General features: G+C 39.3%; 1 protein-coding gene across 1 annotated transcript in view; it reads right to left on the bottom strand.

Moving 5' to 3' along the window:
• Positions 1–5,626: 5,626 nt before the first annotated feature.
• Positions 5,627–14,635, bottom strand: part of cntn3b (contactin 3b) — a 47,676-nt gene continuing 38,667 nt past the window's right edge. The window contains exons 15-23 of the mRNA XM_079341491.1: positions 14,142–14,300; positions 13,729–13,878; positions 12,602–12,672; positions 11,975–12,209; positions 11,470–11,579; positions 10,711–10,897; positions 10,370–10,482; positions 10,101–10,266; positions 5,627–8,864 (exon numbers count right to left, since the gene is read on the bottom strand). Coding sequence (XP_079197617.1) covers positions 8,773–8,864; positions 10,101–10,266; positions 10,370–10,482; positions 10,711–10,897; positions 11,470–11,579; positions 11,975–12,209; positions 12,602–12,672; positions 13,729–13,878; positions 14,142–14,300 — 1,283 coding nt within the window. The 3' untranslated portion in view covers positions 5,627–8,772. The remainder of the gene's footprint in view (positions 8,865–10,100; positions 10,267–10,369; positions 10,483–10,710; positions 10,898–11,469; positions 11,580–11,974; positions 12,210–12,601; positions 12,673–13,728; positions 13,879–14,141; positions 14,301–14,635) is intronic.

Below are 14,635 nucleotides of genomic sequence, written 5' to 3'. Positions count from 1 at the left end.
TTGTCTTGTGTGTTATTAGTAGAAAAATATTTTGGCTGCCCCATAATGTAATAATTGACACAAAACATGTAACACAAAATTGTTACATTTTGGGTTCTAAATTACTACATTTTGGGCTCAGCATTTTGTTATGCTTTCGACCAGTTATTACATTTTGAATTGTCAAATTTTTTTAATAACATTTTGGGTAGTTGTTATTTTTAGGGCTCGAGCAACGCCATTCGACTGAAAGGTAACTACTCTGGGAACTAACACTTTTTGATTCTAAGAACAATTTAGAAATCGGTTCAAGTAACCATGAATAAATTTTTCATGTTGGTTTGTTGTTTTGGCAATTCATTAACGTCTATTAAATTGCAGAGCTCATTCCTGAAGTCTGGATTCTCAAACTGTAAAATGAAAATCTCTTGAAGGCCCAGAGTGTAGCACAGTACTCTTTAACTGACGCAGGAACATTCAACAGGGTAACACGCAATACTGTATTTTGTCGAGTGACACAATTACTCTAAGAAGCATTTTTGAAGAGGCACCGATAGGTGAAACACAGCCAACACTGTTTCAGAGAAGTGTGTGTTCTGTGAATAGCTAACTATACCTAATGTAATATAAATGTCTTTGGAGTGATGAGCAGCTTTTCTTCAACTGTGTGTATGCAATGGGGATGTATGCAAGGGAGATGAAGTTACTCAGATGGTCAGGATGAACAACTGCAGTCACTGGTGGGCCCCTTAAAGCAAGTTGGTAACACTTTCGATGGTCCAGGAAGGCAGCTGTGAAATGGATTAGTAGGAATGACCAGTATTCACCATCTTGAAATTACCTGTAATGGCCCTCACACTCACTAGATCTCTCAGATGTTTCAAGAACTTTAGAAATTCCCCATAGCACCCTGCTAAAAGAGAATTACAGTAATCCAACCTGGAGGTAACAAATGCATGAACTAGTTTTTCCGCATCATTTTTTTGATAAGACAGGATCTGCCTTATCCTAGAGATATTACAAAGGTGAAAAAAACGTGTCCTTGAAATGTGTTTAATGTGAGTGTTAAAGGACCTATCTTGAACAAATAGAACTCCGAGATTCCTCACAGTGGTTCTTGTGAACCTTCTGTTTTAGGGGGTCGATTGAATCTAGAGTAATTTTCAGTGAATCCACCACACTATCTACAAACTGATCTAGCTGAGAGAGACTAAAGCGATTATAAGAATTTTCAACTGGGTTAGGGCATGGCACTGAATCAAAAGCAGCTGAAATAGCTTCCTTCCTTCCCCCTTTCCTTTTTATTTAGCTACAGCACTGTCAGACAAACTTCTAGAGAGCACTTCTTTATTAAGCAGATTTAATGCTGCGTTGCTAAGAAATGATCTGATATCAGAGAATTTTCTAGAAAAACTGTCAAGTTATTAATTTCAATGCCATAAGCTAGAACAAGGTCCAGGGTGTGGTTAAATCGATGAGTAGGTTTGTTTACACCCTGGGTGAAGCCAATAAAGTCTATTAGGACATCAGGACATCAGGACCTGGATGACCAGAAACTTCTTACTGCTCAACTCAGACAAGACTGAAGTTATAGTGATTGGACCTAAGAACCTTAGAGAGACTTTCTCTGCCGATATGACGGCCCTTAGTAGTATTAGTGTAGCCTCTAGTAACACTGTTAGGAACCTAGGAGTTCTGTTTGATCAGGATATGTCCTTTGATTCATACATTAAACAAATTTCAAGGACAGCTTATTTTCACCTTCGTAATATCTCTAAGATCAGGCAGATCCTGTCACAAAATGATGCTGAAAAATTAGTTCATGAATTTGTTACCTCCAGGTTGGATTACTGTAATTCTATTTTAGCAGGGTGCTATGGTAAATCTCTAAAGACCCTCCAACTCGTCCAAAACGCTGCAGCTCGTGTTCTGACTAGAACTAGGAAAAGGGACCACATTACTCCTGTATTGGCTTCTCTCCATTGGCTCCCTATAAAAATCTAGAATAGAATTTAAAATCCTTCTGCTCACCTACAAAGCTCTAAACGGTCAGGCACCATCGTATCTTAAAGAGTTAATTGTACCGTACTATCCGACAAGAACATTACGTTCCCAGAATGCAGGCCTGCTTGTGGTGCCTATAGTCTCTAAAAGTACTATGGGAGGTAGAGCCTTTAGTTATCAGGCACCACTCCTTTGGAATCGTCTACCAGTCGGGGTCCGGGAGGCAGACACACTAGGTACTTTTAAGAACAGACTTAAAACTTTTCTTTTTGATAAATCTTATAGTTAGGGCTGGCTTAGGACCAGCTCATAGTTATGCTGCTATAGGCCTAGACTACCGGGGGAACTGGCACCAGGATCTCTTATCTTTCTTTCCCTCTTTCTCTCCCAGCTTTCTTATCTTATAGTAATAAGATATGTCTATAGTGACAAGCAGTAGCTTGTAGCTTTGTATTCTAACCTCTCCTTTTGAGCTCTCTTAGGTTCCTTGAGCTCTCTTAGGTTCCTTGGGACTGTTGGTGAGGATGGCCTGCCCAAACAACCCCCCCCCCTCCCCCCGAGGATGGCCTGCCCAGACCCCCCCCCCCCCCCCCCCCCCCCCCCCCCCCCCCCCCAACCTATCCCATCCTATTCTTCTTTCTGCATCTTGTCCCATCTCTCCCATCCCATTTTCAAGCCCAACACAGTTTAGCAGATGGCTGTTCCGTCATGAGCCCGGGTCTGCTGAAGATTTCTGCCTGTTAAAAGGAAGTTTTTTCTTGCCACGCTATGACGGATTAAGCTGGGCTCTTGTAATATAGCCATAAGTAAGGTCCTTTACCTGCTTTATGTAAACATAACAATGAGCATGGTCTTGTTACCTGCTCTTTTGTTAATGTTAACAGACAAACAGTAAGGTCCTTTACCTGCTTTTGTAAAGTGTCTTGAGATAACGCCTGTTATGAATTGACGCTATATAAATAAAGATTGATTGATTGATTGATTGATATTAGTGACATAAAAGTTGTGCTAAGGCTATCATTAACAATATCCATATGGATATTGAAGTCACCACAACAATTAATCTATCACTGTCTGCGAACGACTATGTTTGATAGAAATTCTGCAAATTCAGATAGAAATTCAGAATATGGGCCCAGAGGGCGATAAACTATGATTTACACCTTTTTTTTATTGAAGTTTGGATTGTTTATAAGAACAGGTCTGGGCCGGAAAACAAACACAGTATCTACAGTATAAATAGGGTTACAGCTATAAGAAGAGTTACAGTTAGATTTACAGTCACAAGGACAGCTATAGTGGAAGGTAAACAGATCTAAAGGAAGCACAGAGAAGTGTGTAAGACTACAGCTCTGCCTGAACTCCAATGAGTAGTCAGTTGTCAATTATGCACAAATCTATTTCATACTTATTGACAACATATTTGAATAACTTAAAAAGCTGCCCAAAAGAGCTGCTCACCAAATTGCCCTCTCTGTCAAAATCTTCTCAAAAATTCTGTCACTGCACTGTCTCTGCTTTCACTTCAGTTGTAAATAATATATGTCCCTGACAAGAAAATGCATTGTGTTGCTGTTTTTGTTGACTTGTCAAAAAGAGTTTGACACAGTCGATCATGGTCTTCTCATTCAGATACTGTAACATTGGGTTTGACGGCAACACTTGTAAACGTCTGAACTGTCTGATAGATTACAGTGTGTAAAGGTTGGAACTATTCAATCTGAGTTTCTGTCATTCAAAAAAAGGCATTCCACAGGGTCAGTTCTGGGTCCTATATTATTTACAATCTATATTCACAATGTTGTTTGGTCTATCACGGACTGTAACATTTATCATTAGGCAGACGATATTGTACTGCATTGTTCTGCTGAATCTGTAAAGCAGAACACTTATCAGTTTAAGAGTAGTCCTTAAATCCAACAAAACCAAGTTAATGATCTTCACCAAAGCCAGAGATATTGATTTTAGCAGTCAAATTATCCACACTTAATGGCAGCAGTATTAAAAGGGTCAGAGTATATAAATATCTTGGCGTTTCGCTGGATGAATAATTTACTTTTGAGCATCATGTGAAAATCTCACAGGCGAACTTAGGCAGAAACGTGAGTTTCTGTAGAGGATTGAGCTAACTTCCCTCCTGATTAAAGGAAATGTATCATTGTATCATGTTCGCTCCCAGAATGCAGGTCTGCTCGTGGTACATACAGTCTCTAAAAGTACTATGGGAGGTAGAGCCTTCAGTTATCAGGCAACGCTCCTTTGGAATCGTCTACCAGGGTCCGGGAGGCAGACACACTAGGTACTTTTAAGAACAGACTTAAAACTTTTCTTTTTCATAAATCTTATAGTTAGGGCTGGCTTAGGTATAGACCAGTTCATAGTTATGTTGCTATAGGCCTAGACTTCCGGGGAAACTGGCACCAGGATCTCTTATCTCTCTCTTTCTCTGCTTTCATATCTTATTACTCCTTGTCACTATCTTTATATTGACGTTACTAACCTCTCCTTTTTCTGGGAGCTCCTGAGCTCTCTTAGGTTCCTCAGGACTGTTGATGATGGCCTGCCCAAGCAACCACCCGCCCCCCCCCCCATCCTATCCTATCCAACCCTTCTTTCTGCATCTTGTCCCATCTCCCCCATCCCATTTCAAGCCCAGCACAGTTAAGCAGATGGCTGTTCCGTCATGAGCCCGGGTCTGCTGAAGATTTCTGCCTGTTAAAAGGAAGTTTTTTCTTGCCACGCTATGACGGACTAAGCTGGGCTCTTGTAATATAGCCATAAGTAAGGTCCTTTACCTGCTTTTTGTAAACATAACGATGAACATGGTCTTGTTACCTGCTCTTTTGTTAATGTTAACAGACAAACTGTAAGGTCCTTTACCTGCTTTTGTAAAGTGTCTCGAGATAACTTCTCTTATGAATTGATGCTATACATCATCATGCGATCATTGAAGGAATCTTTGTAAGTCCTTGATTGTGGCAATACCGTCTTTCTCTGCCTCTGCATTCAGTCTAAATGCAGAGGCTCAGTTTGTCACTCTGCTCTTAGAGCCATAACTGGAGTTATAACACTCATTAATCATCAGACCTTATAGTTACATTTATTATTATTTTATTTCGAAACTCTATTTATCCCCGTGGGGCAATTAGCTCACCGTTCGACCACAGGAGCTGCGAACTGCATACACAGCTCATGACAGAGCAGGGGGAGCAATTCAGGGGTAAGTGTCTTGCCCAAGGACACATCGGACATGTTGCTCACAAGAGCTGGGGATCAAACCCTCGACCTTCCGGTTGAGAGACGATAACTCTACCCACTGAGCCACAGCCACCCAAATGTCTATATGTATTAGTCCATATTGAGCTTACTCAATTTTAAATAACATCTCTTCTGAACTGGACCACTGGACCCGACCACACCTGCTCTAATGACTGTCTTTGGCTTCAAGTCCTGCAGGCTTGCTCTGAACTTGGAAGTCCGCATTCAGCTTTTTTGCTCCAAAAAATTGAAATAATTTCGAACACTCAAGATTGACACACTTTACTGAGAATCTTTAGTAATGTCAAGAGTTTAAAATAAGCTAAGTTTTAATGGATGAATTTTGTAGATTTTTTTCCAATCTTTAAAATAGCAGACAAATGAGTGACTGGCTGGAATAACCATTTTTATTAAGGTATATCTTAGAAAAATCCAACACAAATTCTTAAACAATGATTAACATGCACATTAGTATAGAACACAAAACAGTTACTTTTCAATATGAAAATATCATTCTACATGTCAGTATCTCACAGAGATCATTGATTAATACACCAGTATTAAGGTAGAAGAACACACTATATAAGAGCAATAAGGTTGCCTTTGATGGCTATGGTTTAAAAATATATGCAAGCTATTTACACTGTTTCAGGTACACTCCTTCCTAATAACAACAGAATACAGAAAACAATAATAAAAAAAACACCTTGTGATTATTAAAAGATATGTTTTGTTCCTGTATCAACATATCTAAACCATTTCAGCTGGTAGCTCAAATCATTTCCTTTAGATTGTACTCTAATTTTTATTGATACACAAGGCCAAACACAATAGGTTGGCTTTCAAATGTTATCATCACCAGAGGAAAGAAACATTAAGCTAAATAACTATGATGTAATAGAAAGCTCTGAGAATCTACTACACATTGAAGCACTTTTACTTAATAGCCTATGAGTCTGACATCTGGCTATAAGGTTACCTTATTTGGATATTAAAAAATAAACTCAAATCACTTTGTTCAAGTATTTGCACACACTGCTCTGAAGCTTGGTCACACCCAAAAGTGGCAAAAGGCTTTTCATCTGCATGTCTTTGTGAAAAAAAAAAGTTGCTTGAGGCTTGTGGTAATATCATAACTTAAGTTATTTTGTTCTCAGGATTGTAGGACTTTTTTTTGTAGTGGTTGTTTAGGAATCAATAAATGCTGGTCACCCTTTTTGCCTATCATGTAATCTCTTTTGCAGGTGAAGTCCCGCAATGTTGGATCCTTTAGATCCTTCATAGGTAAACAATGGCACGACAGCAACACAAATAACAAAAACCAGTTCTCAATGCAAAATTTTTCATGGACTTTCTTTTCCAATGAAGTGAATCAATGGACTACAGCAGTTGAAAGAACTAATTTAGAAATTAATTGACTCTGCTGTAATTGCTGGTGTGACTGAGCTTTTATGCTACAGTAAAATTTGATATGCAACTCAAAGAGTCAACTTTAGGTCAGTGCTGTAATCCAAAATCACTATGTAGGGCCCACCATTACACTTTAAATAACATAGAAATAAACATATGTGGAAATATTGAGCTGCTGTTGTGGGATTTCTTGTTTAGGCAAACATCAGAATAATATTGCCTTTAAAGGTCATAGCAGGACATCTGAGGCATCATTAACTATAATCAAACAAAACCAATAAGTCCAATAAGAACATCGTCATTAGTCTATCAAGCAGCTATATTGTGAAAGCTGTAATTATGGGACAAGAAAATCAATGTCCCATTGACTTGTTTACAGCAGTCTTACCAATAAACACGGAGCGTTATGAAACCAGTAAAAGAGCAGCACATAGGACAGCCTTATTATGTTCTTATGTAGGCTGTTTGGGCTTTTTATGAGGCCTCTGGGATCTGCACACCTGTTCAGATGGCTAAGTGAGGACATGTAGTCACCTTGCATCAAGTCGTTGTGCTTTCATTTGACTTTGGGGTCGCAGGGGAGCGGAGTCGGCAGTGCAACATACACACAATGACAGCTTTCAAAGTATATGGCCTACCCAGCCGCATGGTCATCAAAGGCACAGTTATGTGTAGCATTTCAGCTAACTGTATACTTCCAAATCTACAGGACTGCAGTGATCACACCTCAACTCTTACTCAGGTGGCTTTGAAAGACTCAGTCGCATGATAAAAGAGCAAAAAGTGGCTCCCTTTGCAGAGTAGCAGTGTTTTTTTGAAACAGTTCACTGTGGTATGTTTCAAATTGATGGTAATGGGGTGGTAGTAAAGTGACAGTCATGCCTTTCACTCAATTTCATTTCAGGGCTCCTCTACTGTGGTTTTGGCATCAATCATTGTGATGCCTTATAGCTCAAAAATGTGCCACAGATGGAAAAAAATGTATATATATTTATATACACACGCAGAGATTTTCCTAAAGCTTCCAACCCTTTCTGACACGTTCTGTCTTTGATCTTCTTCTACATTTGAAATGTCCTATCACCCCTGTATGATATAATAAAAAGAAAACAATTTCTTACTTCCTTCTAAGCTATGTGGAAAGGAAAGAAAGGGAAAGTTGAGCTCTAGTGAAGGCACTGTTATTCTTTAGGTCATTCTATAGGCCTGCTGATCATCAGGGGTGGTGACTTATTTGTTTAGTAATATAAGATATTTATCTAAAGACCAACAATAAATAGGGGATCTGATTGACTTGATAAAAACCAAGTGTCTCAATTCTCTAAACTGCCTGCTCTCTTTTTCAGACCAAGAATGTGGTGTGTAATATGCATTATTTATGGTAGCATGAGATAGAAAGCAAAAGGCCAAGATCAATCAGAGTACTGATGAGAAGCCAAAAGTGATGTAGCCTGTGGCTCCCAAGTCGATCTAATATCAGTTTTGGAATTTGTGAGTTTCAACTTGATTAATATGTTATGTATTTTTTTTTTACTTATAAGCCACAAATGGGGTTCTCTTTTTGCAAAAGAGATGTGTGGATAAGTGTACATTTTACTTTATGTTTTGTAAATGGAACTGGTTCAGTTGAAAGACAGTTACATATTGATGCAACCATTGACTATCACCAGCTGGGAAGTTGACTTTTGAAAGATTCAGTCTTCTGAGTTCCCTTTCTTGAATTTTTTTTAATGCAAGCAGCCTTTGTCACCTACTTTGGTATGGACATACTGTATGTTAAAATGGGTTTTAAGGCAGAGTATCTCATTTGATACCAAAACAGATTATTCATGTGGCCATCATAACTGCTAAAGTAAAAATATTGAGCCAGTGGCACTAATGAAAACATGGTTTTAAAAAAGTATCATGCATACATATCATCACATCTCTATATGATGATTGAAAAGAAAAGAAAATTGTCCTGTTACAAGAGTTCTGCAGAGTTCAGTCCTTTTCAGAATTTCCTAGCCCTGAATCTGTGGCCTGGGCATCGTGCCAGTCCAGTTGACAGTTAACAAAGAACAGGTTGACTGAGGGGATAGTGGGGAAGGAGGGCTCTCTGTAGGCTCTGATGAGACTTCATCACCAGATGGAGAAGTGCAGTGCACTGATGAGGACTGAAGAGAGGCACCATGGGCTGATGTGAATTGCTCCTGAGCCCCTTGCTCCCATACCTGCAAGAAAAAAAAAACATCTAAGAAACTCCAAAGAATCAAAGAGGGTAAAACCTGAAAAAACACTATGCGTTCCTGACAAGTCATCACAAATCCTTTATGTTTTTAATGTCTACATTATGACTTGCTTGAAAGTCAGATTTATTAGACAAAGTTCACACCACATCAAGGGGCAGAGCGGCCAATTGAGCTGCCTCACAATTTCTGCAAAGACATTAAACTGCTGCTTACTATTCTACAGCTTTATTCAGCAAGTCAACAGTGAAGAATAACCCAATGGCAGAGATTGATTACCATTTGCACATGTTTTAAATGAAAGCAGTTGCTTTTATAAGGAGTGAAATGGGTGCTCTAAAGTCAAATTAGTCTTTTGTGCTTGCTTAAAATGAGTCAAACAACATCGCCTATATCACGTTACACACGTAAAGGCTTAATTGCACCCTAACTGTGCTGTAGTGCACATTTATCTTTGCACAGGTGCTGTTGCACAGAAAGTTGGAGGGAAATTCGCCTCTTTCAAATTGGCCTCATTGCAAAAAAGTGTCTAATTCCCACCGGCTAGCGCAGTTAGAATGGAACAGAAAAATATCTCTTGACGCAAGTTTGTAACTGTGTTACATACTGTAACACAGTTATAGGACATGTCATGAACATTCCAGTGATCAAGAAGACAATCCACTTGTCAATAAAGTCTGTAAATATTACTTTAACATTACTATTACTAACATAACCAGGGGTAATATCACTCCTGGGCTGTCAGCAGCTTAACACTTGGAGACACTATGGATCTGTTAAGCTTGTTGACAATGCAAGTGTTGTTTTGTCCTCTTGCTTGTCACAATTAAAGATGAAACTGTTATTGTTATGATAAAAGTCACATCTTATGTTTGTAGTATGGTTTCTCAATAATCTTGAAAAGTTTCCCCTCCCTTCCTAACTCATTATCTGTATGCCAACAAAATGGTGCTGCTTCAGCATGAGACTGCAGCTCCACGCAGAGGACTAGATAAAAAACTGTACAGAGCAGGACATCATAGGGCATGTTTGTGCTAAAAAAAAATCATTAACGCTACATGCTTTGTGAATTAGACCTTGAGATGGAGCAGATAGTGAGAGCAAATGATGCACAATTTATTTTACCCACTAGTTTCTGCAATCCATTCTTAGGAATCAGGCCAGTGTTATAAATTACCATAAAGAAATGATACAAAGATTTAAAAACAACAGTGAACTTACTTAATTTATGAATATGGATAGCGTCACTGCCCGAACCTTCACCGCCATCACTCATAACCTTGATCTGAATGAGATAGTTGTCATTTGCAGAAAGGTTGAGCTCCACAGTAGTTTTGTCGGTCAGGATGGTGTTGATGTCATTGTAGTGATGTCTCTTAAGCAGCACCTGAACCAGCAGATGGTGTAGCAAAAAAAGGTTCATAATCCAAGAACAGTCATTTCTTATTCTAAAGATATACAAAATGTGGGTGCAGCAAAGTGGGACATACCAAATATCCAGTGACCTTTGACTCGGTCTCCGAAGCTACTACAGGATCCCAGTGCAACGTGAGTGTGGAGCCAATCATGGTCCATTGTATGTTGAGTGGGGCCCGATCTGGAGCTAAACAAAACCCCCCCAGAGTTAAATATTGATCTGTTTTTCCGTGGATTTTATTATTATTAAGATAAATTGAAAGCTGTCTTGTACAATTTACAACAGCCTTATCAACAAAACTAAAAAAATGCCATGCTTCTCATATCAACAAGAAACATTTGACTTAGAGGGGATGATAAGTTCCTGCAGGACAACCATTTGAAAAGAACAAGTTCCCCTGTGGGACAGACTCACGTGGTTTCTTTGTGGTGGTGTTGATAGGCGCCAACTGAGGCCCAGGGCCAGCTGTGTTGAAAGCAGCCACAGAGAGGTAGTAAACTGTGTTTGCTTTAAGCCCTGTGATGTTAACTAGTGTGTAGTTTCCAGATATGCGCACTTTTCCGACACTGTCAGGCTTTGTGTCATCTTCCCAGTAAACGACCTGTTGGCAAAGAAATGGTGCAAACAGTAAAGGAAGAGCTTTCCATTGATCTGATTTATAGACATTGAAATTCCATCACAACATTTAAGATGCTTATCTTTAAAGATTTATGGAGCAATGATGAATAAGAAGTAGTGTAGCCTCAATGACTGACAAATATCCTCTCAAACACTACAGCCATTTAAAATGGGACAGGAAAGTCTCATTGAATTTCAGACCGAGGAAGATTGGTTCATGATTATTGCCTAGTCTGATTCACAACAATGACCTTTCATGAGAAACTGAGCATTACAATTGTGGGAGTAATTAACAAATCATACAGTTAGGTTAACTGACACAGTTCACAAAGTCTTGTTGGCGTCCATTTAAGGGAATAGGATAACAGACATTTGATGAAATCAACAGAATAAGTTTCACTTGTTTTGGGTTAGCTTTAATATTCATGTCTCTAGTATAATGTGACAAACTGAAAACTTATAATTAAGAAGTGATTGCAACATATACAGTGCTCTGGATCCAAAAAAGATAAATCATCATGTTATTTTAAAATACAGAATCAGATTAGAATATACCTCATATCCCAGCACTCTTTCAGGGATGGCAGGGAGAGCTTCCCAGATCACTTCAATGTGGTCTGCAGACACATTTCTGGTCCTAACTCTTTTTGGAGCCAAACTAGGAACTGCAGAAATAGAGCCCCAGAAACTTAGACACACATACAGACAGCACCATCACACAATATAATAGCAAAAAAAGTACTACAGTTTCACTGAAAAGCTATTTCCCCCTGCTCTCTTTTAATGGGATCTATGAATGACATAAAGGAAGACTATCTGCCACACAAATTCAATTAACAGCATACCTCCTTGACAGAGCAGTGTAGTAAGTGTCTGCTAGGATTTCCTGTAATCTACCAGCATGATAACTAATATCAAGTTGACATTCCCAGCACGAGAGGAAAGGGGAACAACAGTATGAAAAAAAACTCATTTATTCATTACTATTCATGGTCATAGGTGTGAAAGAGATTATAGCCTATTAAAGCCTCTCTCTGTGCAGCAGAAGTATTTCCCATACCTTCCTCTGCTGAATAAACTGTAACAATAGAGCTGAAGGGCCCTTCGCCTCTGTTGTTGTACGCCCCCACTTTCACATCAAAAGGCGAGAAGGGTGGGATGGTGTCATTACGGAAGACATAACGCGCCACGCCAGGTATGGAGATAACTGCTCGCGTCCACATGACTGTGCCCAAAGGCCTGAAGGCGATGATGTAGCCAAAGCCCTCTCCATTCTGTAGTTCATCAGGAACAGGCTGGGAGCAAAACACAAAACTATAGTGATATTAAAAGGCATACAGACAAAGAAATAGATAGGCCTGTCTCTGCAGTGTGTTGACAAGGGTCTCTTTGATTTGACACTTCCCCTTTCATTGCTGTTACTGCCTAGAACACTCAGCAGTCACCTTTAACCTTATCTCTCCTTCTAGCACTGCTACGTAATTGTGGCCAAAGTGCAAAGCTCTTCATAGGAAGTGCTCTCTGCATCCCTGCGTTTGGAAGGATAAAATGGCACTTGGAGGCAGAGTCAAAGGTGAGGTTTCTCTCTCTAATGAGGGTCTTAGAATTGCTCTGTTCAATTCAGCTCAATTAATCAAAACCATTAACCGGCCATGGAGAGAACAGTAAAATGTGACTGATGACTTACCTCCCATGTTATCACTAATTCAGACTTTGTGCCGCCTCCTCCGCCAACATCAGTAGGAGCTGTATCAGGAACTGAGGTAAAGTCCAGAGGCAAGCAATTAGAACACAGTTTACAAGGCCCAACCACAAGTATTCACACCATACAATGCCTCCACTTTTTGTATCAGTGTAACTGAAATAGTATTATTGCCTCCCTATGTCTCCCTGCATAAACACCAAGAAAAGATTTGTAGTATTTTGCAAATGACATTTGACTCTACCCACTCCTTTCCTATTTCAACGCTACTGCTTGGGCATTGTAAAGTTACGGCAAAACTGATGGTGTAGGTGGGAAGCACTCATTCATGTGCATGTAGTATCCTTTAGTAAGTGGAAAATCACACTTAATGTGTCTAATCAACAGGTGGTTGTCACAGCATTAATGTTTGATTTCCATGGTTGGCTTTAAGGGGGGTTAATGTTGTTAACAGTTTACAGCACACCATTGAGGAAAAAGGCCCTGTGTAAACCTCAATCTTTAGAGTGTTTTTCACATTTGACTCTTTTGTTAAAAAAGACATCTACAAAACATAAAAAGAGGTGCATGCTGTCCTTGTAGCAATACACTAACCTTAAAATGCTATTAAGTTTATATAACTTCTACGTGATTTCAAATCATTTCATGGCAACTTTCTCGGATGTTTCCACACTGTCTTATGCTATGTTCACCAACTCCTACCCAGTGGGTTGCTAAATAAAAAGGAAGTTAAAAAGCAGCCCCTGGGTTGAAAAAAAATATAGGTACATATTATCTTGAGAGCAGACTATTCTCAAATTCAAACATGTTTTGTTTTGTTTACAGAGATGCACTTATGATGTTCTCCAATATCATACAATGTGTTTGCAATGCTGTGTTTTATCTCTTTCACTATTTTCTGCAATTGTGCATCGATTGGGTCTTGAGCTGTCAACTAAAAATATGTTTTACACATAGTTTATGGAATTAATTATGTAAAACAAGAATATGTGGAAAAATCTTAGGAAAGGTTATCCATGGTTAGTAATAGTTCAAAGCAGTAGCAAATCCCTGATCACTATTTCCGTTATCTACACTATATGAGTGGGCACTGAAGTTTGGAGTTTCACTACCTGCATCCTCTGTCCTGGTCTTGGCTGAGGCTGGACTGGGCTCCCCCAGGCCTACTGCATTGCGTGCCACCACCCTGAATTCATACTCAACCCAGGCATTTAGCCCCACAACTGTTGCGGTTAGAATGTTACCGCCGATCTCCTCTGGCACTATAAAGCAGAAATTGGTTATTTAGAAAATAAGTCAGTTACACTACAGCTCAGAAAAATGTAATGTTTGAAAATGTAATGTCTTTTGATTTTATATTTCCAAATTGCATTTGACTCCATCAACCTTTCCAAATTTGGAATTTCCTTGACATTTAAATGCAAATATTAACATATCCTTCATCCTAATAAAGGATTAGGCATGGACATGAATTAAATATCAAAACACACAAAAGCTAATAAATAAGGAGTAATATTTATGATACCTGTGTCAACAGCCTGCCAGCCCACAGTAAAAGGTGTTCGGCCCTGAATGATGAAGCCAGTGATGGGACTGCCATTGTCCATTCCTGGACTCCAGGAAAGCTGGGCTGTGCTGTCTGTAATCTCCTCCACTGCTACCTTGTAAGGGGGGCCTGGCGGGCCTAAATCAATTAGACAATGAGATGAGTTAACCTTTGGTGATCAATCAGTGCAAAGCAAATGGCATTACTTTTCAAAGCCAAAATCTGCCACATCAGGGTTATTATCCCCAATGGAAATGTGTTTTGCAAGTTGAAAACAAGAAACATACGAATAAAAACACAAGCACAAAGACTCAACTATGACAGTCTCCTGTTGATCACTAGAACAGCTGCACTCCCAACGTTCTTTACACTTTATGACTTATCAGGCCCTTTCTGTATCTTTGATTTTTGTGCATGTAGGGACTTTTCTTTCATTGTGTATGGGTATGACAGGCCACAAAGAAACAACTCAG

The sequence above is a fragment of the Symphodus melops genome, assembly GCF_947650265.1.
Source record: "Symphodus melops genome assembly, chromosome: 4".
Classification (NCBI taxonomy): Eukaryota; Metazoa; Chordata; class Actinopteri; order Labriformes; family Labridae; genus Symphodus; species Symphodus melops.
The sequence above is the reverse complement of the archived record's forward strand: the minus strand, read 5'-3'. Positions and strand labels throughout refer to the sequence as shown.